The 27,921-nt window shown below is 46.2% G+C and overlaps 1 protein-coding gene across 2 annotated transcripts in view; it reads left to right on the top strand.

Annotated features, from left to right (window-relative positions):
- Positions 1 to 24,165, top strand: part of MXD4 (MAX dimerization protein 4) — a 38,640-nt gene extending 14,475 nt beyond the window's left edge. For both annotated transcript variants that reach the window (XM_054391547.1, XM_054391548.1), the window contains exons 4-6: positions 17,202 to 17,316; positions 21,763 to 21,922; positions 23,609 to 24,165. In XM_054391547.1, the coding sequence (XP_054247522.1) occupies positions 17,202 to 17,316; positions 21,763 to 21,922; positions 23,609 to 23,757 (424 nt within the window). In that variant the 3' untranslated portion in view covers positions 23,758 to 24,165. The remainder of the gene's footprint in view (positions 1 to 17,201; positions 17,317 to 21,762; positions 21,923 to 23,608) is intronic.
- The last annotated feature ends 3,756 nt before the right edge of the window (positions 24,166 to 27,921 follow it).

Genomic DNA, 27,921 nt, shown 5'->3' on the forward strand with positions numbered 1-27,921 from the left:
GATTGGGTAGCGCTTTGTGTAGTCCTTAAATCTATAATCTTGCCAGGATAAGGCTGTTAAATTGCATCATCATGTGTATGAAGCAGGTATCTGTACAGATTCTGATGAAAAATACATCTTTTGAAGGAAGCATTGTGGTATACAAGATTAACTGATGAGGTCAACTGAGCAGGTTAACTAGGAACAGATAGTTTTCTCCCGAGGGAAGTGCAGGTGCCAAGCAGCACAGTCCCATTCATTGCTACATTAATTTCCCCCATCAGACTTAGGTGGAGTTTAAAGTTTATGGAAGCTGAGAGAGTGCCTGGGTGGATGCCTTGAAATTCCCTCTCTGGTGGTTAGTAAATTGCAGGGTTAATGGAAAGCAGGTAACTGCCAGTTGCTGATCAACTTGGAAGTTTTGAAACAGAACTGAAAGGTCATTGAAATAACAATGTGCCAAAACAATGCTGGAAGTTTGTTTTGATTCTGAGCTGCCTTTTCAAAATGACACCTTTCCATCGAAGTTAGCACTGTGGTGCAGCAGAAAGATCTTAACTGAATTGATCTGAATGGCTACAGTGCCACCAGGAGCTGAGGAAACCCCGTGACTGATGCTGGAGGTAGACTGCTCCCAGGGAAGGATTACCCAGTGTGTGTCTCATTGCTGTGCTTCCATCAGGACTTTAACCCAGGCTTCTTGCCTGCTGCTGGGTCCTGCTTCCTGCTGGCACAGGAGGGAGGGGAAAAGCCAGTTCATTCTCCTGACCCAGCTCACTGTCACAGGTACAGGGAGGGGATGGGATCACTTCAGTGAGTGTCGGTATTAATTTCCAGTATAGACCAGTACAGTTCACTCCTCTGTCAGTTTAATACTTCTCCTAAGCATCCAGTTCTGGCTGCTGCTGCATGGAGAGTGCAGTGATCTTGTTATGATGGGTCTTTAAGAACTGCTGCCATTTCTAGGATGTGTACAGATAAGACAGAAACCACCTAGATAAGGTGGCTGGGAATGAGGGAACCATCTCATCCTGCTAGCAGAAGGTAACCTCCACGTCACAGCTGCTGCCTCTGGTTTTCTCATCAAGTAAGGAACCTTTTACAGCAGCTGCTTGGTGTGAAGTGGTTTATTGCATCCAAGTGACTTGCAATAAACACACCTTTGCACTGCTTAAGCAAGGGAATGTCTTAAGAGGCTGCCTTGGTTTTGTGAGCTGACAGCCACCATAGGAGATGGACAACCACTGTGGGAGGTGGCCAACAACATCTCAGGGAGGTGATTCTGCTCTACTCAGGTGAGACTTCACCTGGAGTGCTGTGTCCAGCTCTAGGGCCCCCAGCACAAAGGAGGGCCACAGAGATGACCAGGGGGCTGGAGCACCTCTGCTGTGAAGACAGGCAGAAAGAACTGGGGCTGTTCATCCTGGAGAGGAGAAAGCTCCATGGAGACCTTAGAGCTGTGTTTCAATATCTGAAGGGGCCCTGCAGGAAGGCTGGGCAGGGACTGCTTAGAAGGGCCTGTAGTAATAGGGCAGGGAGCAATGGTTTGAAACTGGAGCAGGGGAGATTTAGGTTGGACATGAGCAGAAAGTTCTTCACAATGAGTGGTCAAACACTGGAACAGGCTGCTCAGGCATGTGGTTGAGGCCCCATCCTTGGAGACATTCAAGATCAGACTTGATGTGGCCCTGTGCAGCCTGATCTATTTGGAGGTGTCCCTACTGACAGCAGTGGGGTTGGACAAGATGACCTTTGAGGGTCCCTTGCAACCCAGTGCAATCTGTGAATCCTAGAATGGCTCGGGTTAGAAGGGACCTCAGAGATCGTCTACTCCAACCTCCCTGACAGGGGCAGGGAGACCTCTCAACTAGACTCAGCTGCTCAAGTCCTCATCCAACCTGGCCTTGAACACCCCCAGGGAGGAGGCATCCACAGCCTCCCTTGGCAACTTGTTCCAGAGCCTTACCACTCTTGTACTGAGGACTTCTTCCTAAGATCCAGTCTAACTTCTTTCCCTCAGCTTCAAACCATTCCCCCTTGTCCTATCTCTAGACACCCTTATGAAAAGTCCCTCTGCAGCCTTCCTGTAGGATCCCTTCAGGTATTGGAAGGCAGCTCTAAGATACCCCAGAGTCTTCTCTAGGCTGACCAAGCCCAACTCCCTCAGCCTGTCCTCACAGAAAAGGTGCTCCAGTCCTTGGATCATCTCATTGCTCATCCTTTTCCCACCTCCAGGCAGTCAGAAGGGGTCTGGACCTGTGGCTTGTCCTGTTCTACCTGCTGCAATAGCTACTGTAAATGTCCCTGCGCTGAACTTCCGTCTTCTCAATGCTCACAGCAGCTCACCTGGCTGTGCACTCCCAAGACAAGTCTCCTCCCACCTAGACTGCTGGTGTGGAGAGCAGGATTGTACTCAACAGATGAAGCTGTGAAGTTCATCTGCTCAGGAAGTTAAATTCCAGGTGTCAGAGCTGTACATGTCCCGATGCTTTGGACAAAGCTTGTATTCAGCAATGAAAAATGGACTAAAGTACAGCCTTGAGGAAGTTATGATGTCCTTTTTCCTGCTGAGGTCTGCTTTGAAGTGCAGGACCTAAGTGCAGTCTTGGGTCTGGGCTCCAGAAAGCCATGTACTTGCTGGCCAGCTGAGCAGCCAGCAGAAAGCAGATGGGCGAGAGCCCAAGTGCCTGCATTTTTTTCCACTTGGATGTGTTCATCCCTCTCTCCAAACATAAGTCCATTGTGTGTTGGCCTCTAATGGACTATGTGAAAGGTGGTTTATGTTTTCAGCATGTGCTAACTGACCTGGCCAATTCTTATCCACCATGATAAAGTACTGAGCTGGTTTTGTGCAAAATGGAGGTAGATGGGCCAGAGTTTCAGGTGCTTTCAGGACCATACAGACAGCAGTTAAATGCTGATCCCCTGCAAATAAAGGAAGAGATCCCTGGTGGTGGCTGCTCAGTTGGTTGGAGGAGAAAAAGATTTGTTGAGTTAGGTATTAAAAATGAATGTTTTAATTTTAAGCTTCCTTAGCTGCATCTGAGCGAGTGAGCTGGAACTTGATTTTTTTTTTTTCTTAAGGCATTTAAGGCAGCTAATGGGCTTTAAGAAGCTGTCTTCTGGAACGAGGCTTACATAACAGGATAGCAATCCTTGTCTGAATCCTAACCAGTCAAGTCTGTGGAAGCCCACAGATGAAAATGGGGTGTGCAGAAGTGGGTACCTGCCATGGTTTGAGGAGGTGGCAGATGCACCTGAAAGAAGGAAGTGCAGCAGCCAGCTGTTACAGGCAGGCTTGGCCTGGCGCTCAGCATTCGCTCAGAGCTGCAGGAGACTGGGTTATCTTCTCCCAGGTATGTCATGAGAACAAAATTTCAAAGACCAAGTGTCCCTGGTTGGAGCAGGCAGTAAGGGATCCGTGAGACTGGTGGAGGTGATTATATTCCATGGGTTGCTTCACCTGTCCTCTGCTCTCCCTGCCTCCATGCTGTGTTTGCATCTCTAGCTTTATCCTGAGCTTGCCTTTCCAAGGGCTGCTTACCCTTTGAGTATTGGAGATACCGTGGCTTGGTCTCAGACTCAGAGTGTCTCTTCTGGATGTAAGGAACAGTGTGAACTTGCCTGTTTTTCCCCTTTGTGACACTTGTGCTTAGATTTGCTACACACAATTCCTTCACAGGTCAAGTGTTATTAGGAAAAATTAGGTTGGATATTAGGAGAATTTCTTCTCAGGCATTGGGACAGGCTGCCCAGGGAGGTGGTGGAGTCAGCATCCCTAGAGGGGTTTAGAAGACGTGTGGATGTGGTGCTGAGGTTTAGTGGCAGTGGCTTAGCAGCAGTGGTAGGATTGTGAGGTCTAGGTGAGCTATTGGACTTTTGGTCACTTCCAGCCTCAATGGTTCTATGATTCTATGAATGGACAGAAACTGAAATGCCTTTACTGAGCTGTGTACACATCCTGCTAGGACAGAGCCGAGTGACAGGACTCATAGAACGGTTTGGGTTGGAAGGGATCTCCAAAGGTCATCCAGTCCAACCCCCCCTGCAGTCAGCAGGGACATCCTCCACTAGATCAGATTGCCCAGAGCCTTGTCAAGCCTGACCTTGAATATCTCCAGGGATGGGGCCTCAACTACCTCCCTGGGCCTCCTGTTGCAGTGTTCCACCACCCTCATGGTGCAGAACTTGTTCCTGAAATCCAATCTAATTCTGCTCTTCCCTCATTTCAAACCATTGCCTCTCCTCCTGTCACTGCAGGCCTTTGGAAACAGTTCCTCTGCAGCCTTCTTTTAGCTCCCTTCAGGTACTGGAGGGCTGCTCTAAGGTCTCCCCAGAGCCTTTTCCAGGCTTGTCAGAGGATATCAAGTGGCTAATACTGGTGTTTGATTCTTGTTTATGGTTGAAAATTTTTTTCCTCTACCAATTAGTGTAACTAATTGTGTAGTGCATGGAGATTGGCAGAGCCAGCAGAGAGAGGTGTGGGCTTGACTGCATGTGCATGAGGTCATCTGCTGCAGTGCTTCTAACTTGAAAACTAGTAACTCCAGTTACAGGCTACATGCCCTACATTAAGAAAGCCTATTTTAGATTCCACCTTATAGCAAGGCAGCAGAAGAATTGGGGAACAAAGTCTCCATCTGAATGTGGTAAAACGTCTCTAAAAAGCTGGAGAAGTACCTGGGAGTCTTCTTCTCCCAACTGCCACCTTGGGATTAATTCCCAACAAATTTATCTGCCTTTCTTTCATTGATGTTTCAATTTAGGTAACTAAATGAAGCTATGAGGTGCTAAACAAGGGGCCTGCTTGGCATCTAATTGCTGCCACAAGTCAGCAGCTCCTATTGAAGTTGGAAGTCTCCTCAGAGTGTTCAAATGTTGGCTGCACAGACACCCCGTGCCTCACAGACCGCATTAGCTGGCATTTAGCAAACATAAAGGTAGCAAACCCTGTAATTCCCCCAAGAAAGCTGACTTAATCCCCATTGGGAAGTGCTGTTGTGCTGCCTGCTGAAATGAACTGTATGGGTGGAGCAAATAATTTCTGCTAGGGAAATTTGGGAGCTTGTTGTGTGTGTTTGGCTAGAAGCAGTTATTGGGGCTGTGTGCTCACAGGTATTTGAAACAGGCTGTCAGGTGTCTTGGTTCCCACTGCCTGACTTTACATACTCACATGGCAAGTGGGTCCAAACTTCAAGCTCTTCCTTCCATTGCCAGATAACCTCAGGACGTTGCATATAAGAAATGTGGGCTGTAGGGAAGAAGGGAAGAAAAAGGAGGAGAGTTTTAAAAAGCTGTTCCATACCTTATGGTCCCCAAATGGATCATTTGCAGATTCTGCTCAACTGTACCCTGTCTGGCACAGAGACAACCAGCTTTGTACTGCTCTGTGGAAAGGGAAATGGGACGGAAATTAAATTATAAACAAGGCACTATCTGTGCTGTGGCAAGCTAAACCTAAACTTTGAGGCAGGACTGTCAGATACCTGCAGCTCTCCACTGGCCCCTGATGCCAGATTTTGTCACTGTTTGAGGCAGAATATTACACAAGTGATGCTTAGCTTTGAATTTATGAGAAAGTAAGAGTACCCATTCTAGCCTTGGAAGAGACCATCTGTAATTATATTCAGTGCATTTAATCCTGCCCTCAAATTTGTTTATATATACACCTCACTCAGTCTTTTTTATGCACCTCTAATTACAAGGTTTCAGTGCTGGAGTTAGACATACAGCAAGACATTTAGGGACATGGGTTCATAATTACTTCAGGGTGATTTCTTTTCTTCTTCTCTTTCGTGTTCTCACTTGTGCTCTGAACCAGATTCTGGTTGGCTGGAGCAGGCACCCTGCTTTCATCCCAGGATACCCCCAGCTGTCCTGTTGGGGGACATCTCAAGTATCTACAGTGGTAAAAACCAGCAGCACCCATCACCTCCTTGCCCTCAAAGCCAGCTGACTTCGTTGGTGTGTGCTCGAGCTGCCACCATTAGCTGCTCCCTCTAAGATGGCCACAAATGCTCGCTGGGTACAGGTGCTGAGGAAGTGCTAGCAGAAGCAAAGCCAGAAGTAAGATGTAGCACTGAGCATCCCTTTCCAGTACCTGATTTCCCAGTCAGAGCTTAAAACTTCTGGCCTCTGAGAATGAGGAAGGTATTTTAAGGTGCTGAACTGGAGACAGTATGGTCTTAACTCTGACTAAGTTTTAAAACTTGTTTCTTCTGGTGCCTCGTGCACCTGGGAATGTGGACTCTCTCCAGCATTTGGATAAATTGGATTCATAGAGTCATAGAATGGTTTGGATTGGAAAGGACCTTAAAGATCATCTAGTTCCACCCCCTCTGCCATGGGCAGGGACACCTTCCACTAGACCAGGCTGCTCAAGGCCTCATCCAGCCTGACCTTGAACACCACCAGGGAAGGGGCACCCATGACCTTGCTGGGCAACCTGTTCCAGTGTCTCACCACCTTCACTGTAAAGAACCTCTTTCTAATCTCCAGTCTAAATCTGCCCTCCTCAAGCTTCAATCAATTTCCTGTTGTCCTGTCACTACAAGCCCTTGTCCAAAGTCCCTCCCCAGCTTTCTTGTAGGTCCCTTCAGGTACTGGAAAGCTACTCTAAGGTGTTCCCAGAGGCTGAACAGCCTCAACTCTCCCAGCTTGTCCTCACGAGGGAGGTGCTCCAGCCCTCTGATCATCTTGGCTGCTTGGCATTTACTTGTCATTTGGATGCAGGGGTACAATAGGCAGTAAACCTCAGTGCCAGCTCTCCAGTGTTGCAGCTATTCATAGCTCACACTCCTCATTTAACCTGCTGCAGGAAAAGGCTGCTGCATTCCATCCGTCTGCCATCGCACTCCGTGTGTGACAGCAATGCATGGTTTTAATTTAGCTAAAATAATTCAGCTTGACTTGCCTCTCCTTTAATTTGACATCATACAGTGGTGTAAAAACCAACCAAACAACAAACATCTTGAACCCACTTCACCCCTCATCTGACAGATGTATAAAATAGCTGGGGTCTGTAGGGAGGTTTAAAATTAGGCAGAAAAAACTGACTAGGCTTGTGCCATGCTCTCTTCACTCAGTGCTGTGCTACAGCACCTCTCTAGGCTTCTCTAAGCATTGTAGTCTTCCCCCCTCCTTTTTTTTTAAAGATCCTTCCTGTTGGCAGCTGTCCTGAGACACGATGTTCTTGCTTAGCATTTTGATGTGGGGAAACAGTCTGATAATTAGAGCTGGTTCAAGCCCTGGGCTGGTTTGTGAGCAGTGGCTTGCTCTGGGGTGTTGTCAGCTGATAAATGGGGAGCGTATGTGTGTGCAAAGCCCTGCTGCACCTTGTGCCTGAAGCACCCTCTGAGAGGGACATCTACACTCCCTGGAGCTACCTGTGGGGCAGACTGACTGCATCCTTTTCAAGCACCTTTGGGGGAATGGTTAAATTGTGGAAAATCATAGAATGGTTGAAGTTGCAAGGACCCAAGAGATAATCTGCTCCAACCCCCCTGCCAATCTCAATTGGATTTGGTTGCTCACAGCCCCCATCCAACTTGGCCCTGAACACCTCCAGGAGGAAGCATCCACAACCTCCCTGAGCAGCCTATTCCAGTGTCTCACCACCCTTGTACTGAAGAAGTTCTTCCTGAGATGCAGTCTAACTCTGCTTTCCCTCAGCTTCAAACCGTTCCCCTTTGCCCTGTTGCTAGACACCTTTAAGAAAAGTCCCTCTGCAGCCTTTTTGCAGGCTCCCTTCAGGTACTGGAAAGCCACTATTAGGTCCCTGCAGAGTCTTCTCTTCTCTAGGCTGAACAACCTCAGCCTATCCTCATAGCAGAGGTGCTCCAGCCCTGGTCCCTTCTGCAGGTAAACCCAGCACAAACCTGTTGTCATGAGGCAGCTTCTCCTTGTTTAGTAAAAGCACTTCACTTTGCCCTGCACTCTGCAGCCCTCAGCAAACTCCTTGCAGGAGTACCAGGAGAGGTGGTGAAGGAAAACACACTGATTGCAGAACTGCAGACAAGTGGTGTGGCTTTGGATTTGCTGTGCAAATTTGCTTCACAGTGTTCCACCAGCAGCAAGGACCAGAGCCTTACTGCACCTATCTCAGCAGGGAGGGCTCCTAACCCACTCTTGGCTTTCAGTGGGCAGTGTACAAGCATGTGTCTGCACCCATCTAACTCCAAGTGGGAATTAAGACTGCTTGGTGCTGGGACAGTGTGATCTTGCAATGGCACTTTCCTTATCTAATTGCATCTGACACCATTCTGAGCTAACAGACAAACTTAAAGCCTTAAGGCTAATCTAAGAAACTTGAGTGCCAGTGATACAGATGGGTTTGAGAGGTCTAATTTAGGAGGACTACTAAGTAGTGTCTGCATTTTAATGTGTGAAACAAAGAGGTGGAATGCTGGGTGAACGAAGTATCAAATAAGTTTATTAAAAGCATGGCTGATTATTTTTTTGTGGACTCAGGTTTTCAAGTGTGTCGAAGGGTAGTTCCATCACTCAGGTACTTCCACATGAAGGACTGCTGTTCATCTCACCTGTGTTAGGTGGGTACTCTGTGCTGCTGAGCTGGTGGTACTTCTCTTGCTATCGCTTAAAAACATTGGAGAGGTGAACGTTCAAAGATAATCAGGAGATAAGAGGGCTAAAAACAGAAGGCACCTGAAACAAATTCCTTTTCCATAGGATGTTTTGGTTGGAAAAGATTTCCAAGACACACCGAGTTCAACCATTGACCTAACACCACCATGGCAATTAAACCGTGTCCCAAAGTGTCATGTCCACATGTTTCCTCCAGGGATGGTGACTCCACCACCTCTCTGGACAGCCTGTTCCAACCCCTGACCACTCTTGCAGTCAATACATTTTTCTTAATCTCCAGTCTAAACCTTCTCTGGCACAATTTTGGGCCATTTCCTGTAAGTCTAACACCTGGTACTTGGGAGAAGAGACCAACCCTCCACCTGGCTCCAACCTCCTTTCAGGGAGTTGCAGAGAGCAATGAGGTTTCCTCTCAGCCTCCTCTTCTCCAGACTAAACAACCCCAGTTCCCTCAGCTGATCCTCATGAGACTTGTTCTCTAGTTGGAAGAATTTGTGTTTGTCTGGCTTTGACTTTGTAGATGCTTCCTCCTTGGGGGCTGTTCAAAGCCAGTTCAAGGCTGAGTCTAGATGAGAGGTGTCCCTGCCCATGGCAGGGAGGTTGGAGTAGATGATCTCTGAGGTCCTTTCCAACCTGAGAATTCTATGATTCTTTGGCAATAAACAGCCAAGAGGTTCCTTGTAAGGGTGCTCCTGAATGTTGTGGCTTTGGCTCTGAGGCATTCAGCTGTGAGCAAGCATTTCACACGTCTTGTAGCAATCAGCACACTGGGCGCCTTGCTATGGTACACTGCTTTCATACTAAGAGGTTTTCCTGCCTTTTCACTAAAGTGAATCTGTGGTGTAGCTGAAATAGGTTGTGCCATTCAAGGATGAGCTAGAGCCTCTTTGGGAAAGAAAATATATTTGTAGAGCAGAAAGTACTGAAAGTATTTTTCACTGAAAGAAATAAGGAAGGGACAGGATTTAATACTTCAGCAGAGGGTTGTTGTTATCTTGTGTTGTATTTAATATTTTGCTGAAGATCTCTCACTCCTGTCTGGACCATTAATGAACAGGTTTCTCTAGAACCATTTGTACATGACTAAATTTCTATGATTTTTTTTTTAAGATGGGATAATGCACAATCTTTTAAAATGCTCTTGTAAACAAGTGTGTTTCAATGAGTACAGAATCTTCTTTGGGAGCTTACAAAAGTATTGTGCTGACACAAAGAGGTGTTAGCTTCAGGAGGAGTGTGGCAGCTATGTTTGAGGACCAACTTAGAATGAGTAGAGTGGGTGTCCTGGTTTAAAACAATTACATCTTTACCTACATTATCTGTAAGGCAATGATAGCCAGCAATACACAAAACAATCTGAAGGCATTGGGTTTTCACTACCATCAAAGCCATTTGCAGCGAAAGTATGTCGCTGCTCATGTGTGACTGTGCACAAAGTAAAAGGAGCTGGAGCCCTTAAGAGATCTTGACTTGCTTGTGGCAAGCTCTGCAAAGAAAGGGTTGATGGGGGAGTCACAAGGCAGGCAGAGGTCCTCTCTCTGGTTTCACCTCAGTGGCAGGTGAATCCTGAAGCTGCAACAAGGAAATTTTTACTGCTGTGTGTCTTTCTCTCCTATGAGGACAGGCTGAGGGAGCTGGGGTTGTTCAGCCTGGGGAAGGGAAGGCTCCAGGGAGACCTTAGAGCAGCCTTCCAGTACCTGAAGTGAGCTACAAAAAGGCTGCAGAGGGACTGTTTGCAAAGGCCTACAGTGATAGGACAAGGGGCAATGGTTTGAAATGAGAGGAGAGCAGATTTAGATTGGATGTTAGGAACAAGTTCTGCACCATGAAGGTTGCCCAGGGAGGTAGTTGAGGCCCCATCCCTGGAGACATTGAAGGTCAAGGCTCTGAGCAGCCTGATCTAGTGGAGGATGTCCCTGCTGAGTGCAGGGGGGTTGGACTTGAAGACCAACCAGGCCGGCCGTTCTATGATTTATCCTGACCAGCGCATGTCACAAAGGGTCCTGAGCTCCTGTTTGCTGATTCTGTCTAAAACTGGAGCAGTCCCTGTGTGCAGGTATTTGCATCTCATAAATAAACTGTGAAGAGTCTTCCTGTAAAACCATCAGTATTTTACAACTGCAGTGAGCTCACTTCAGTGTTGTGTGCTGAATTTCATGGCTGTTGGGGAGATCAATCACCTTTCTTCAGGGAGAAAAGACAACCTTTAGCTCTCTGACCCAGAGTGGTGGGCTCAGCCCAGACTGCACTTTGGTTCACCATGTACCTGGAAAACATTTGACTCCAGAAGTGAATTTTTGTTGCAGGAAATCCCTGACTTCATGCTATTTACATTATGAAGCCAGATTCCATGGTCATTATACCACAATGAAAAATTCAGCAACTGCTCTATATTTAAGCATTTGTGTGTTAAATTCATTGCAAGCACCAGGACCAGGCTAGGTTTGATTGTGGGGGGAAAAAAAAAAAAAGAGTGAAATGTGAGAGAAGGAAGCTGAAATGTTTCATTAGCTCTGTCCATTTTGTAATGTCTTCTAGAGCTTTATATTCCTTGAGGTAGGGGTTCTGTTTGTGTTCACTTTGTACTGAATTTGCCTTGTGATAGGGTCTGAGGCTGTCTGGGGTTTGGACTGAAAGGGTTAACACAGAGAAAAGAGAAATCTTTAAGTTTTGTATCCATTTCTCTGTTGTTCTCACTCCTGTGGCTTTCAGTGATTCCATTTGCAGTGTTGTTTGATCTGTAGTGTCCTTTTCTTTCCAGAACACCACCAAACAACTATATTTAGCAGTTGAGTTGAGAGTATGTCAGCCTCCTGTCCGCAGAGCTGGTTCAGTAGACTTAAGTTTTGGACCTCTGCAATAGAGGCACATGTCCAGCCACACAAGCATTTATAGCATTAAAGCATCTTGCAGAAGCACAGCTAGGACCTTCTTGTGTGGCAAGCACTGGTTCATGCCCACACATGCTTCAGTGTGGTGTGAGAAGTCCCTTGGGTGAAGCATAGCTCCTCTGGCCAGCATTGCTCCTGCCTTTTCATAGCTGAGCACTGGAGCAAATTGGAGCTTCTGAGAAATACACTCAGTGAGTGATCTTCAAATGAGCTTCTGGTGGATGTCCTCATACTACAAGGAAGTTCTTGAGAATACCATTTGCTGCTTTGTCCCTCAGGGTGTGCAGCGCCAGGGCTCCTCTTGCTGTAAGATCTGCCACTATTGCCCATCATGGCTTGCATGGATTCCAGACCACTTCAAGGCAATCCCAGCTGGTTGCCATTGTGTTAGTTGTCAGCTAGGTGTTTCCTCCTTTGTGTGAAAATCATGGACCACCTGACTGCTCCTAGATACGGCCACCGTGAGGGACACTGACCAAGTCTGTGGCCTTTTAGAAGAGCTGTAATGCAGATTTGTAGGACCACATGGTGAGCTTGCTTGTGGAAGAAACACTGAAGTCTTGTAACGTCTGGAGCCCCGTAATCATCTGGCACAAAGGAAATTGTGGTAATCAGAGCTGAGTCACCCTTGTACCTCTCCCTGTGCATATGGCGGTACCCCAAATGGAGAGCTGGAGGCTTGAGGACTCAGGTTTTGGATGGCTTTATTTTCAGATCCTTACTTTCCCTGATAACTTCAGCACCAGTGACAAGGGGGGATGTTTCCCTGCATCCACATGAGGTGAGAAAGGTGTCTCTGTCTGTAGGCAGCAGTGTCCTGGCCTGACACCATGCTTTGTGTGGGCAACAGTGTCACAGCTGGGTTTGGAAGCTGGAGCAGAGTAGAATTACCCAGCTGCAACCACAATTCATGCATGGGGATTGTTACCTCCTTACTCCCAGACCAGGCTGCTTTGCCTTCCCCCCACCCCCCCCTTTTCTTTTTTTTTTTGCTTATTTTCTAGGTGGAATTTAAGGCGTGAGCTGCATAACAGAAACCAGCTCTGGCTGTGATCACCTCCGTGAGTGCCTTTCCCTCCTCCAGGGTCACAGTCAGCCTAGGAGAAGCGAAAGCTGTCAGGTCCCTGCAGAAAATGAGAGAAATTAGTGCTGGCAGAGTCTGTACGTGACAGCTTCTCTGCTGTGAAGTTGGAATCCCTTGTTCCTGCTGGTGTGATCTGTTACCATAACATGCCTAAGATGTTTTCTTGCATTCTTAGAGGGTTTGTGTTTTCTGGTTTGTTTTTTTTTTTTTTCTTGATCAGATGTGCAAAATGAAAGACGTGGGGATATTTACTCCAGAAGCATAGCAATAATGATAGGCTGGGGTTTCTTACCTTCACAATCTATGGCATGGATTATGCTGTTGTGTTATGATGCATGAATAAGCCACATAAACACATGAGCATTTCTGTAAGGATCTACATAAAGCTTATGCTTTAAAATCTTTAATGGATTCCTAACTGCTGAGTAACTAAATGAAAGAAAGACTCCCTTGAAGAAAACCCAAAAGGTGAAGTAAAAGCAGGTTCTTTAGCAAGTGTTTTTGTTACCTTTAATACAATTGCTGCTTCTGAGAATGCCTTAAAGTATTTTTTGTTACTATTTAAATTCTTCTCACAGGATCACAGGATGTTATGGGTTGGAAGGGACCTCACATTGAGTTTAGTTGAATTACTCTTCCTAGCATCAGCCCTGTGCTCTTCACAGCTCTCCTGTAAAGTCCTGTGTTCTTCAGCCCTGTACTCTTCACAGCTCTCCTGTAAAGTCCTGTGTTCTTCAGCCCTGTGCTCTTCACAGCTCTCCTGTAAAGTCCTGTGTTCTTCAGCCCTGTACTCTTCACAGCTCTCCTGTAAAGTCCTGTGTTCTTCAGCCCTGTGCTCTTCACAGCTCTCCTGTAAAGTCCTGTGTTCTTCAGCCCTGTGCTCTTCACAGCTCTCCTGTAAAGTCCTGTGTTCTTCAGCCCTGTACTCTTCACAGCTCTGTGTAAAGTCCTGTGTTCTTCAGCCTGTGCTCTTCACAGCTCTGTGTAAAGTCCTGTGTTCTTCAGCCCTGTACTCTTCACAGCTCTCCTGTAAAGTCCTGTGTTCTTCAGCCCTGTGCTCTTCACAGCTCTGTGTAAAGGCCTGTGTTCTTCAGCCCTGTGCTCTTCACAGCTCTCCTGTAAAGTCCTGTGTTCTTCAGCCCTGTGCTCTTCACAGCTCTCCTGTAAAGTCCTGTGTTCTTCACTCCTGTGCTCTTCACAGCTCTGTGTAAAGTCCTGTGTTCTTCAGCCCTGTGCTCTTCACAGCTCTGTGTAAAGTCCTGTGTTCTTCACTCCTGTGCTCTTCACAGCTCTCCTGTAAAGTCCTGTGTTCTTCAGCCCTGTGCTCTTCACAGCTCTCCTGTAAAGTCCTGTGTTCTTCAGCCCTGTACTCTTCACAGCTCTCCTGTAAAGTCCTGTGTTCTTCAGCCCTGTGCTCTTCACAGCTCTCCTGTAAAGTCCTGTGTTCTTCACTCCTGTGCTCTTCACAGCTCTGTGTAAAGTCCTGTGTTCTTCAGCCCTGTGCTCTTCACAGCTCTGTGTAAAGTCCTGTGTTCTTCAGCCCTGTACTCTTCACAGCTCTCCTGTAAAGTCCTGTGTTCTTCAGCCCTGTACTCTTCACAGCTCTGTGTAAAGTCCTGTGTTCTTCAGCCCTGTGCTCTTCACAGCTCTCCTGTAAAGTCCTGTGTTCTTCAGCCCTGTGCTCTTCACAGCTCTCCTGTAAAGTCCTGTGTTCTTCACTCCTGTACTCTTCACAGCTCTCCTGTAAAGTCCTGTGTTCTTCAGCCCTGTGCTCTTCACAGCTCTCCTGTAAAGTCCTGTGTTCTTCAGCCCTGTACTCTTCACAGCTCTCCTGTAAAGTCCTGTGTTCTTCAGCCCTGTACTCTTCACAGCTCTCCTGTAAAGTCCTGTGTTCTTCAGCCCTGTACTCTTCACAGCTCTCCTGTAAAGTCCTGTGTTCTTCACTCCTGTGCTCTTCACAGCTCTCCTGTAAAGTCCTGTGTTCTTCAGCCCTGTACTCTTCACAGCTCTCCTGTAAAGTCCTGTGTTCTTCACTCCTGTGCTCTTCACAGCTCTCCTGTAAAGTCCTGTGTTCTTCACTCCTGTGCTCTTCACAGCTCTCCTGTAAAGTCCTGTGTTCTTCACCCCTGTGCTCTTCACAGCTCTCCTGTAAAGTCCTGTGTTCTTCACTCCTGTACTCTTCACAGCTCTCCTGTAAAGTCCTGTGTTCTTCAGCCCTGTGCTCTTCACAGCACTTCTGCAATGTCCTGCTTTACCTGACAGCTGACATAAAGGAATTAGTGCTTTAAAAAGACCCTCTGGATTTGGGTTATGTTTCTGTGAACTGTCCAGCTGATGGTAAGGCAGTGCACTAAATCTTTACTCTCTCCCTGTGGTCAGCAGTCTTCCTTCAAATAGCCAAGCAGCAGAGTCATCCAGAGTGTAGTTGGGTTTCATGAACACTTTCCAGGATTGATATTAAGTACCTCCCAGATCAACAGTTCTGTTTGTTCCTTCTCAGGCTTTTAATTACTCCAAGTGCACTGATCATTCCATTTCAATGTATGAACTCTCAATATACTACTTGGATGCTATTCTTGTCCTCTTCCCTGCCACATCCCCCTTTCTCTTCAGCCCCTTTCTTGTCAGCTGTCTAAATAGAGTTGTATCCAAGTTGTGCTGGGTGACACAGATGGCTGTGTGTGTTGAGAGGACATTTCAAAACCAAAAAGATTTTTTTAATTCAGGCCCTGAAGCAAGTTTGGGTTTATAAATTTAAACCTCCAACCCAGCCAGGTAGTTGTCGGAGGAGACAGACACAGAAATGAAAGTCCACCTGATGAAGGTTGTCTGTCTAAGTACCAGCAGTCCCTAATTCCAGTCCCACTCTAGGGGCACTCTGTGGTCTGACAGGGCTCTTTCTGTGAATATTCACCCCGATCTTTGTTGCAGTTGTTTAAATAAAAGCATTGAGGTGGTTAAGTTTGCAATCTTGTACTTAAAAACAAACTCCAGGCCTAAACAGCAGCAACAAAAACCTGTCATCAGTTTTCTCTTGCGAGTCACACTCTCACCAGTATTTTTCCCTGAGTGGCTTTGAAGAAAGAATGAACAATTTAACAGGAGTATTCTTTGATTTCCTGCCTAACACACTGCTGATCTATGGGCAGCCAGAACTAAATGTGTGAGTGTGTAGTCGTTGTACTGTATTTTTATTTTGCCTTGGTGTGGGGTTTTTTCCCCATTTCTCAGGTTGTTTTCACGTGACACTAATCCTTCCGATTGCGCACATGTGATTTGTCAGTCAGTGCACAGCAAATTCTCTTCAGCTCATGCTGAATTCTGCTTCTCAACTGATGGTTCAGTTGACCAGAAGTGTTACATTTCCTGCAAAGTTCGTCTCCTTCTTGCAGCATGGAGCAGATCTGGAGAAGATGACTTTTTCATCTCATACTTGGGATCTGCTTTGCTTCTTAGTGCTGCTGCATGGGGGATCTTGCATGCCCTAGGTCATGGCTTTGCTCAGTCTGTAACAGGCTGGCAGAACGGAAGGTATTAGAGGAGCTGCTCACATGAGGGCTCCTGCAGCCATTTCTATCGTATTGCTAGACTAGATGGATTCCTGCTCAGTAACTCTGCATTAAAACCAGGAGAGATTTTTGGGTTTAACTGCTGAAATACCCTCACACGCTGTTCCTTGCTTTGCAAGCTCTTGTGCTGAGTAACTAGAGCAACCATTTCCTGGACTATTGTATTGCCACCTTCTTTCTCAAAGATAAAGTTTGGAAACCAAATAGCTGTAGAAATGCCACTTTGTGTGTCCTTTTTTTACTGGCAGATTTAATGGTGTTGGTACAGGAGAGAAGGTAGAGAGCAGCAAAGGAGTAACAGAGAAAGCAGGACCTAGTATGGCTGGAAGGATTTTCTCTTGTGTCTTTGTTAATACAGGTTGTCCTGACTATACAGTGGGAGGAGTAGTGTCTCCTCCTTAGCTGGGGTGACTGTAGGTCAGTAGATGAGAGGAAAAGGGGTATCAGGACCTCATTATTAGAACATGTTGATTAAATCATGGCTGGAAGCAGCTCTGGGCTGTGCAGGGCTGCAGGGATGCCTGAGGATACTCTGGGTCAGTAGATGAAAGGAGAAGGATCATCAGGACCTCCCTCTTAGAATATACTGATAAACCCTGGCTGAAAGCATCTCTGGGCTGTGCAGGCTGCAGGGATGCTCCTGCCTTGTGTCCTACCCCATCAAGCAGGGCTAAGGGGACAGATGGGAGCTGGGGCCTGCAGCCCTGCTCCTTCCCACAGCTCCCTCTTTGCCTGCAGAAATCACTGGGTTGGAGTGAAGTCCCAGTTTTAATTCCTTACCCAGCCATGGATCCTGTGTACAGCCCTTCCTGGATTCCTCAGATCCCCCCCTTGGTTAAGATGGGACTTAGCAGGCTGTGGAATATCAGTGTGAGCCGACTGCCTGCATGTGCCAAGCAGCCTTACTGCGTTTCAAGTGACCTTTGGGTCTGAAACCTTGCCAAAGGGAGGGGAAAGGAAACCACCATTGAATGGAGTTCTGCAGAGAGATCCTGCAGACAGATGGTGTTTGCATAGAGGATGTGCTGCTGGGGTGCAACTTTACTACAAGGCTCTTGGTTTGGACTCTTTCAGGCGGGCTAAACTCCGGCTATATTTGGAACAGCTCAAGCAGCTCGTGCCTCTTGGGCCAGACAGCACCAGGCACACCACTCTAAGTCTGTTGAAAAGAGCCAAGATGCACATCAAGGTAAAAACATCCCTTTTTTTATTTCTTTTTAAAGCAGAATCTTCCAGAATGTGTGTCCAGAGAGAGGGAACGAATTCTCACACAAAATCCATATATCCAATCTTCTGCTTGTGTTGACCTTATTAGTTGCAAGGATTTCAGTCACAGTGTCAAGGTTTTGTGGTTTGCAATTTACCCTGAAATCTCAGATACATAAATGGTGATTTTGTGATTTCTGCTGGGTTACTAATGGTTTACATTGGACTTACATATATATATGTATGAAAGCTGTTCTTGGATTTATATATATACATAAGGACTGAGCAAAGTAGCATTGTACTGATTCACAGCTTGCACCAGGTTGCAAGGAACCCTCAAAGGTCATCTAGTCCACCCCCCCTGCAGTCAGCAGGGACACCTCCAACTAGATCAGGCTGCATCTAGTCTGATCTTGAATGTCTCCAGGAACAGGGCCTCCACCACCTCCCTGGGCAGCCTGTTCCAGTGTTGCCCCACCCTCACAGTAAAGAACTTCTTCCTAATGTCCAACCTAAACTCACTCTGCTCCAGTTTCAAACCATTGCCCCTCTTCCTATCACTACAAACTCTAGAATTCTAAAGAGTCCCTCCCCTAGTCTTCCTGTAGGTCCCTTTCAGATACTGAAATGCAGCTGTAAGGTCTCCCTTGTAATCTGCTGTGATTTCAAAGTAAAAAATCGGGTCCATTCATGATCAAAAAACCAAGATCCCATTCCTGATTCCCTAATGGAATCAAAGGGATTACAGCTATCAGCAAGCCTATCCCCATCCCATATCTTGATGAGCAGACCCTGGAGCACTGACCCCAAATGAAGTGCCATCTCCTGTTAGTTGCTGTTCCCTGTGTGTGTTTCATGGGTGGAACAAATTGAAAACGTAAACCAGCCCAAACTCTCACCTGTGTTCCTGCAGCAGTGCAGCTTGTGCCTTTGCACACGACTGATGAAGGGACTTGAACATCTCTGTCATGAAGAGAGACTGAGAGACCTGGGGCTCTTTAGCCTGGAGAAGAGAAGGCTGAGAGGGGATCTGATCAGTGTCTATCAATAGCTGAGGAGTGGGTGTCAGATGAAGGTGCCAGGCTCTTGTCAGTGGTGCCCAGTGATGAGAGAAGGAACATGGGGTATAAGTTGGAACACAGGAGGTTCCATCTCAACATGAGGAAAAACTTCTTTATGGTGAGGGTGCTGGAGCCCTGGAACAGGCTGCCCAGAGAAATTGTGGAGTCTCCTTCTCTGGAAACATTCAAAACCCATCTGGATGTGTTCCTGCATGACCTGCCCCAGATGATCCTGCTCTGGCAGGGGGATTGGACTCAGTGGTCTCCAGGGGTCCCTTTCAACCCCTAAAATCCTGTGATTTGCACAGGCAGTTCCAAGGGAATGACTCCTTCAGGCCTTCTTTATCCAAAGAGACCTTCACTCCCATTTCACTGCTGTATTTTCAGGGTTAGACATAGAAATCAGATGAGCAGATACTCCAATGTGCAAGTTAAAGAGCAGGTTTCTGCTGCTGTGTCCAGAACTATAATTACTCCTCTGGCATTTTTTCAGTGTTGTAAGGAAACGGGTCAAAAAAGGTGTCAAGAGAGGCTGTACATTGCCAGTAATCTTGGAATGTTTTGGAGAGCAGCCTGCTGTTGTGCAGCTCAAAGATTCACTGTGCTGGCAGAAATGGCTGTAATTCATAGCAAGAATTAAAGATCAGTTTGAGCAAAACCATTCCGTGGGCAAGTTTACCAAGCTACTTTCACAGGGACACAGATTCACAGAACTTTAGGGATTGGAAGGGACCTCCAGAGATCATCAAGTCCAACCCCCTGCCAGAGCAGGATCACCTAGGGCAGGTCACAGGAACGCATCCAGATGGGTCTTGAAAGTCTCCAATGAAAGAGACTCTCCACAACCTCTCTGGGCAGCCTGTTCCAGTGCTCTGCCACGCTCAAAGTAAAGAAGTTCCTTCTCATATTTACATGGAACTTCCCATGTTTAAGTTTATGCTTGTTATCTCTTGTCCTATCACTGGGGACCACTGAGAAGAGTCTGGTTCCATCTTCCTGGCACCCACCTCTCATATTTGTAAGCATCCTCATCTATTCTAAGCATCTTCACTCCAGCTGGACAACCCCTGGGCTAACCACTGGAGATTTGGGCTTCTCCTGTGTAGTTCAGGCTAAGTGTTGAAGGCAATGTGTGGGGGTTTCATGTTGGGCTGCCCCCTGGCATGGCCTTATGCATCCAATCTGCAAACCTGGTTTTACAAGTGGCAAGTTGCGGAGCTCCCATTTCAGCTGCTGCTGAAGACAGCTAGGGGCAGATACTTCCCATGTCCATCATGCATTGTACCAAGTTCTCATCTTTGGAGAACTGAAACTGAAGATGAACTTCTTAAAATTTTAACTGACCTACCCTAACTGAGTTGCCACTTCATTACTGCCCTTCATCATCAGGTCACCCAGAGCATGCCAGTGCCTGTCTGCCATGTCTAACACTGTCAATACCTCTGAACTTTCACCTTTCCCATCCAGCCAAGCCAGGCTGGATGGGGCCTTGAGCAACCTGGCCTAGTAGGAGGTGTCCCTTGCCCATGGCCTGGGGTTGGAGCTAGATGATCTTGAAGGTCCCTTCCAACCCAAAACCATTCTGTGATTCTAAAATTCTATATATTGAAACTTTCTCTGAAAGATTGGACATTTTTGAGTCTCCTGGATATGAATCACTGAGTTCATTCCTAAAATAGTTAAGAGTTTGGGACTGCAGCCAGGAAAAGAGAGGAAAAGGAAATCTGATCAATTGGGCACATTTTGGTCTGTTGTGTGCATGGATGTGCCAAGCCCTTTGCTTGTTACAACACTGAGTATCCCCCTGTGACGTACATCTATGTGGTGTGCTGCCTGGACATGAAGCTGCAGAAGTTCACTTCCCTTCAGCTGGGCAACTGCTCTGTTCACAGTGTCCATTACTGTATCAAAGATAAAAACTTCCACTCTCAGGCTTGCACTGACCAGCAAAATCCCTCAAATGATTTGGCTTCTGGTTTGCTGTGCACTGCCCCAGGCTGCTCTCCTCCAAAAACCCATCTTAGATTGTCTCAGATGGCAGGAGGGAAGGGTCAGCAGCTGTGCTCACTCCCTGTACATCTCCTGACTCTCAGTGGTGGTGTAAACAGGGAAATCTGGCCTTGCTTATCAGAGCTTTCACTGCTACAGTCTGTAATTTACTGCATCACCTAGACAGGGCTTTGTAAATCATAAATTGTTTTGTTTGGAAAAGCCCTTTAAGATCATCCAGTCCAACCCTTCACTAGCTCTACCAGGTCTGTTTCTAACCACGTCCCACAGCACCATATCTCTGCCTCTTTGAAACACCTCCAGGGATGGGGATTCAACCACCTCCCTGGGCAGCCTGTTCCAGTCTTTGAGAACCCTTTCAGTGAAGAAGTTTCTTCTAATGTCCAACTTAAACCTGGTGCAACTTGAGGCCATTTTCTCTCCTATTGCTTGGTACTAGGGAGAAGAGACCAACCCCCACTTGGTTCCAACCTCCTTTCACGGAGTTGTAGAGAGCCAGAAGGTCTCCCCTCAGCCTCCTTTTCTCCAATCTAAACAAACCCAGCTCCATCAGCTGCTGCTAAGCAGGCCTACTCTCCAGACCCTTCACCAGCTTCACTGCCCTTCCTTGGACACGCTCCTTCTTGTAGTGAGGGGCCCAAAACTGAACTTAGTACTCAGGGTCTGTCCTGACCAGTGCTGGGCACAGGAAGTCAATCACTATCCTGGTCACACTTTTGCTGATTGAGGCCCAGGATGCTGTTGGCCTTCTTGGCTACCTGGGCATACCCTGGCTCATAATATATAAATTAATGTAATATATTAAACAACGTAAGGTGTTTGGATTTGTGTGGCCGTCCTATCTCTGATGCCATCATACTTCTAACACTTTCTTTCCTAATTATCAAGTATTTTTAAATGGCTACCAGTGATAGCTCTGGCCTTGGCTGCTCCAACTGTGCTGACCTGATCTCCAGAGGTCCCTTCCAACCCCTACTGTTCTATGATTCTATGACCTCTGCAGCTGAAGAGGAGGTAAAGACAGTCAAGGTTGGTTTGTAAGCCAACAGCAAATTAAATTTATTTCAATTTTTGTCTACGTTAATTAAAATATTTTAAGTGCTTTACAATGACAAGGCATTGGAGTAAGGCTGTTCACGGAGTGGTGGAGTCACCATCCCTAGAGGTGTTCAAGAAACCTCTGGACATGGCACATTGGGACATGGTTCAATGGCCATGGTGGTGCTGGGTTGATGGTCAGACTCAGGTTTTTTCCAACAGAAAGAATTCTATGGTTCTATGCCAAGTTCCTAAGTTACACATGTTTTAAGGTGAGGAGGACCTGCCAGCTTACTGTCTGTCTGTCTGTCTCCTTTAAGAAATTGGAAGAGCAGGACCGGAAAGCTCTGAACATCAAAGAACAATTGCAGCGGGAGCACCGCTACCTCAAGCGCCGGCTGGAGCAGCTCTCCGTGCAGGGCATGGAGCGGATCCGCACCGACAGCATGGGATCAACAATATCCACTGACTCTGAGCAAGGTAACTGCACCAGCCCTGCTCACGGCAGCTGCGCCAGCAGGGCAGCGACAAAACAGTTTAGATTTGGGGCTCAAATCAAGCTTTTGGCAAAATTTAGGGCTGGCAGACCTGGGACTGTTCAGTCTGGAAAAGAGAAGACTTGAAAGGGGATCTCACGAATGCTGATCAGTATCTGAAGGGCGGATGTCAAGAAGAAGGGGCCAGGCTCTTTTCAGTGGTGTCCTGTGATAGGACAGGGGGCAGTGGATACAAACTGTAATGCAGGAAGTTCCACCTCAACATCAGGAAAACCTTTGTAATGAGGGTGCTGGAGCCCTGGAGCAGGCTGCCCAGAGAGGTTGTGGTGTCTCCTTCCCTGGAGACTTTCAAGACCTGTTTGGACGTGTTCCTGTGTGACCTGCCCTACGTGACCCTGCTTTGGTAGGGGGTTGGAGTCAATGATCTCTAGAGGTCCCTTCCACCCCCCACAATGCTGTGATTCTGTGAGAATTGCTCCATTCTGTGATTTGCAGGACAAACCCCCCAGTTGCATCTTTGGCACATGGTTGGAAAAAGGTTCTTTTATCTAATCAGCTTTGGAAGGCATTGATGCTGGAGGTGGGTTTTAAAGCTATTTACCCTGCCTGTGGTTTTGCTTCTTTTTTTAAACAATCACCATTTCATGGTCTGCATTTTTAGTGTAATTATTAGTAAGGCAGTAAAAAAAAGAGAGATCTTACTGGTATTAATCGTGAGGCTAAATGAATTCTGCAGCACTTCTTGTGAAATTGTGACATATTTGTTAAAAATTGGTTCTTAGGTTGCCTCTCACTGTGCCTTATTTTTCCCATCTAAAGTCCCCCTGTGCCTGAATACTGGCACAGGCTGTGCCTCTGTCAGGGCCTGGGGAAGCTGAGCTGGTGGTCAGCAGTTCCTGGGGGACAGATGGCCACACCATGGTGGCCACCAGCCGACACCCATATGGGCTGGAACTACCAGGAGCAGTCCTGCAGCCTTGGAGGACTTTTACAATCAGTGTCTGTGAGCAGGTTGGAACAGTTCTGGGCCAGCATTTGGTATTGATGTCATGCAGTATATTTATGTGGATGAGGACAGAAGGGATTTGAATTCTCAGGTGGACAAGATGATCCTTTCCTCAGAAGCTACTGTGCCAGTTCTTAGGTTTTAATTACATAAAATGAGGATAGGCTGAGGGAGCTGGGCTTGTTCATCCTAGAGAAGATTCCAGGCAGACCTTAGAGCTGTCTTCTAATACCTGAAGGGATCCTACAGGAAGGCTGCAGAGGGACTTTTCATAAGGGTGTCTAGAGATAGGACAAGGGGGAATGGTTTGAAGCTGAGGGAAAGAAGTTAGACTGGATCTTAGGAAGAAGTTCTTCACTACAAAAGGGGTGAAACTCTGGAATAGGCTGCCCAGGGAGGCTGTGGATGCCTCCTCCCTGGGGGTGCTCATTGTCAGGTTGGATGAGGCCTTGAGCAGCCAAGTCTAGTTAAGAGGTGTCCTTGCTGTGGCAGGGAGGTTGGAGAGGATGATCTCTGAGGTCCCTTCCTACCTAATCTCTGAGGTCCCTTACAGCCTAAGCCATTCCGTGACTGAAAATGAGCTAGGAGTGCTTGAGAGTGGCCCACCACTCCTTGCTGCCACTGCTGCCTTTCTGAATATGTGCCTTCTTGTCTTTCCTATAGAAGTAGACATTGAAGGGATGGAGTTCACCCCAGGGGAAATGGACAGTGTTGGGAGTGCCAGCGACGCTGAAGACCACTACAGTTTGCAAAGCGGCTCGAGCGACGGAGGGTACACACATTCCCGCAGACTGAACGCCAGGCTCTCCTAGTGCCTGAGGTACCCACCCAGCTCAGGACCATCTGACTGAAGCACTTAAATACAAATATTCCAGAGGTGTCAACTGCCACTCTTCCGGGAAACCCCAACCACAGTACTCTGACCTGGAGGTTTCTTACCCACGGTTCCCTGCACTGTAACCACGATATTAGATCTTGTAAATCCTGGGTTTGCTGCAGAGAACTGTGGTTAGGTACAGTTGTGACTTAAAGCTAGCTTGATGTAGCCATACTGCAAATTTAAAGAAAAAAAACCAATAAATTATGTCATTCCATTCAAGAAGTATTAAATTCAACCTGTTGGAAGCATGGTGTAAGGGGAGTTTGACAGTTATTTTGATTTTTGCAGAATCCATTTTCAGCCATGGAAGGATAAATGGAATCTACAGTGTGTTAGTGATTCAGAGATCCAAAAAAAAAACACCCAACAAAAAACAACCCACCAAACCAACCTAAAACTACTTTTTCTGGTATTTTTTTTCATGAAAAAACCAACCCAAACTAAACAACCCAAACGTTTAGAATGCTGTGTAGAGGTCTCCACAGAGTAAATCCTTTCAGCAGTTGTTGTTTGGGTGAAGCAGGCAGATCAGACTTCAAATCGCAGCTGATCTTTAGCAAAGGTCATATTTACAAGTCACTGCTGTACTTCAACACGGGGGAAAAGCCAGCTCTAGTAATGACTTCATGTGGGATGATCTCAACTGTCTTTTGCTTTTTTTGTATTCAGTATCCAACCAGCAGCAAATCATCTTCTCCATGTTAACGGGAGCAGCACTGCAAGTTTAACCTGTTACTGTGGAACTGATGACATCTGAAGCATTTCAGTGGCTTTTTTTGGGTTGTTCCTTTCATTTCTTTGGCTGAAGAACACAGAACTCAAGTGCTCCACTTGGTGATAGTTAATCTTTCCTTGCAAGGAACTGAAATCTCTGTTTGCTTGTATTTCTGTTTTTTTCTTTTCTTCTATTTACACATGTCAATACATTTTTATGGAGGGCATGGCTTACAATTACAGTATTCAGCTAGGAGAGAATTAATTTTGTTTTCTTTTGCACATTATAATTGCATTTTCTATTCTTAAAAAAGTGAAAAAAAGAGGAAAAAAAAAGAGAAATGTAAGCTGTAAGACAGCAAAGTTTATTTAGTACTCATCAAGCTGTTCAGAACATATTTACCCAAATTGTAGCAATACTCTGAAGATGTATTTTAATACAACTTCTGCTTAGTGAGGTCATTAGAGCTTGGCTTGCCGGGTAAGAAAAACAATTGGACCAGTTCTTTGCATTCTCTGTTTAAAGAAGGTCTTTTAAAAAAAGTAAAAAAGAGAAATAAAAAAAAAAAGAAAAAATAAAAAAAAGATAAAAAAAAAGAAAAGAAAAAAGCTCTAAACACTTTTAGGGAAGTGATTTTAGCAAGTGTAGTCTATATTTCCTGTAAGAGATTTTGTATTATATTTTCCTAAATGTTCTCATTTACTTGTATAGGGAGGGGAATGGTACAGACCCAGACCAGAGTCTCAGGGACTCTTCACCTTTGTCATATTGTGCCTTGGTGACCATTTATGTATGCCTCTCCTTTCCATTGTTTAAAGGACAACTAAGCTTTGTTTCTAGACCCTCTTTTGGAATGGTCAGTTGTCCACCTCCTTAGGGATGAAGCAGAGAGGTGCTTCTGTACCTTCACCCTCTCACAGCTGAGTCAGCGTGGCTGTAAGTCACAGCATACGATTAGGTTTTGGTGTGAGGGTGAACCATCTCTGTGCAAACCCTCTCTTGGATTCTTCAGCACCCAAATCTCTATTTTGTTAGCTTATCAAGTCAGGGTCTCTGTGAGACCAGCGCTCAGTGGCTAGGGAAACACAAACGTGCTGTGTAAGGCTATGGGATGTCCAAGTGCGGTGCCATTTTTAGCACTGGGATACAAGACCTCATGACAGACTGACCATGACGATCAAAAACAAAGGTTCAGTTGTTCTTTCAACATCTGACATTCGTGTCCTCCCTTTGGCTCTTACAACACGGAGTAGAAACATGAATCCATTTTGTGGCAGCTTACAGATCCTTGTTTGCACTCTCGCTTACTGCTTGGAATTTGCCAACAAGGAGAACGTAGACATTTAATTTACATAACCTAGTGGACGGCCACCCCTGCTTTGGCTCTGGGGACAGGCCCAAGGTTATAAACTCTGGCAGCTGAATAAGAAAACATCGAATTAACCTTTTTTTTTTTTTTTCTGTTTGTTTCTGTGATGCAGGTTTTGGTATTACGTTCTGTACACCTTGCATTTACTAAACTCCTCATTGTTGGGGAAAGCACACAGCAATATACTCCTTGTGTGTAGCTGACAAGCAGCAGAAATTACTCGCTCCTTTGGTGCATATGTAACTAATTTCCAAATCATGGAAAACAAGAAAAAAAAAAACAACAACACACAAAAATTAAGAGTTTACTTTAACACATGACTGTTAACAAGAAAAAAACCAGACACAAAACCAAGCTTCGTATCTTGCTGTTCATTTATTCTCTAATGAACACGTTTGTGAATTGTCAAAAGTGTTTCCTTTCATGACAAGCAGCTCTTGCACAGAACCTCCTAATGAAAAGAGATTTGAAAAATTTACAGGAAGAAAACCAAACCAAACCGAGATTTGAAGTTGAACATTCTTGTACCTTAGGTCGACCTGAAATTTTCCTTTGAAAGATGAATGTGCTAACTTAATGAGTTCTTCCACGCTGGGTATCCATGGCTTTGTAGATCTTATATTTTCAATAAAAATTACTCGAATAATCTTGAGTGGAAATCAAAAGGGTTCATTTGTTGTTGCTTTTACAGTTCTTACAGCTGGGGGATATTATGCTGATAAAGAGAAAAAAAAGTGTCTCGATCTTAAAGGTCTTCCTCCAACCAAAATGGTTCTGTGATTCTGTGGCCTCCCATCAACTGCAGCCCGTTTGAAGGTGGGTTTTAGGCAGCAGGGTTGGGTGAGGCTGGAGACAGGTGGGGGTCTCTTCTCCCTAGTAACCAGGATGAGAGGAAATGCCTCAGTGCTCTATTTTTACTCATTTTTAAAAGCTGGATACTGGTGAGTGTGCTCCTTGTGTGTGTGCTCCTTGTGTGTGTGCTCCACAGGTGCGTGATCCATGGGTGTGTGTTCCATGGGTGTGCTCCATGGTGCATCCGTCTGCACGTCCGTTTGTATCCATCATGACCAGGTGGCTGCAGAGAGCATCCTGCCTGCTGCGAGATGCAATCCTGCCAGTGCCTGGCAGCAGCTGTGCCAGCTTTGTCATGCCCATGCTTTTAGCAGCTGAGGAGATGCTGCTGCTCTCAGGCTATTTTTTCTGCAATTACCATATAGGAAAAGAAGGAGTAGGGACAAAATGACAGGGCTGCCAGGTCCCTTCCTCTGTGGAAAAGGCTCCGGAGAGATGAAGTCATCGAGAAGGTCTTTTTATGGAGCTCTAGAGGTCTGGTGTGTTTCCTGGTGGGAGAAGAGAGGAAGGGCTTTCCCTTGCAGCGGGCAGGTGCTAGGAGGGCACAGGCCTCTGCACCACTCCTGGGTGAATTTTTCAGCTCCATGTGTGCATTGTCACCACCAGGGAGAGGCAGAAGCAAACAGCCTAAAGCTGCCAGCTGTGCCTGCAGATTCTGCACCGCATTTGGGATCCTCCCTACACCCATCCTCTCTGTGCCCAACCAGTTCCTCCAGGCCCAGAAGCTGATTTATTTCTCTCTGAAAAGAGCAGGGTTTGGCCAGCAGAAACTCTGCAACACCTTTGTCACCCAGAGCCTGGTTCCTGCATTGTCCTGTGCAAAAGCAGATTGAGTTCAGAGTGAGTTCTACCAGATTAAAACAAAAATTAAAAGGCTTCAAAAATCCATGAGAACAGGTTTTTATCTAGTGTTTATAGGTGAGTTTCTAGCCTTAAATTTTTGGTGTAAGAACTGCAGTGGAAAATCAACTCTTCAAACCAAATACAGCTTGCAACTAACTTACAGAATTAAGACTTTTTCTGCCCCCAAATGGTCAGAATTCTGCCCTTTGCACAGCTGGGTGTGAGTTCAGCTGTACCACACAGAGCCTAAAGTGATTTTGTGTTCAGAAAGAAGTTAATTCTGTTGATTTACAGAGCAAGGACTGTGAGAAATGGCA

The sequence above is a fragment of the Indicator indicator genome, chromosome 23 (genome assembly GCF_027791375.1).
Source record: "Indicator indicator isolate 239-I01 chromosome 23, UM_Iind_1.1, whole genome shotgun sequence".
Classification (NCBI taxonomy): domain Eukaryota; kingdom Metazoa; phylum Chordata; class Aves; order Piciformes; family Indicatoridae; genus Indicator; species Indicator indicator.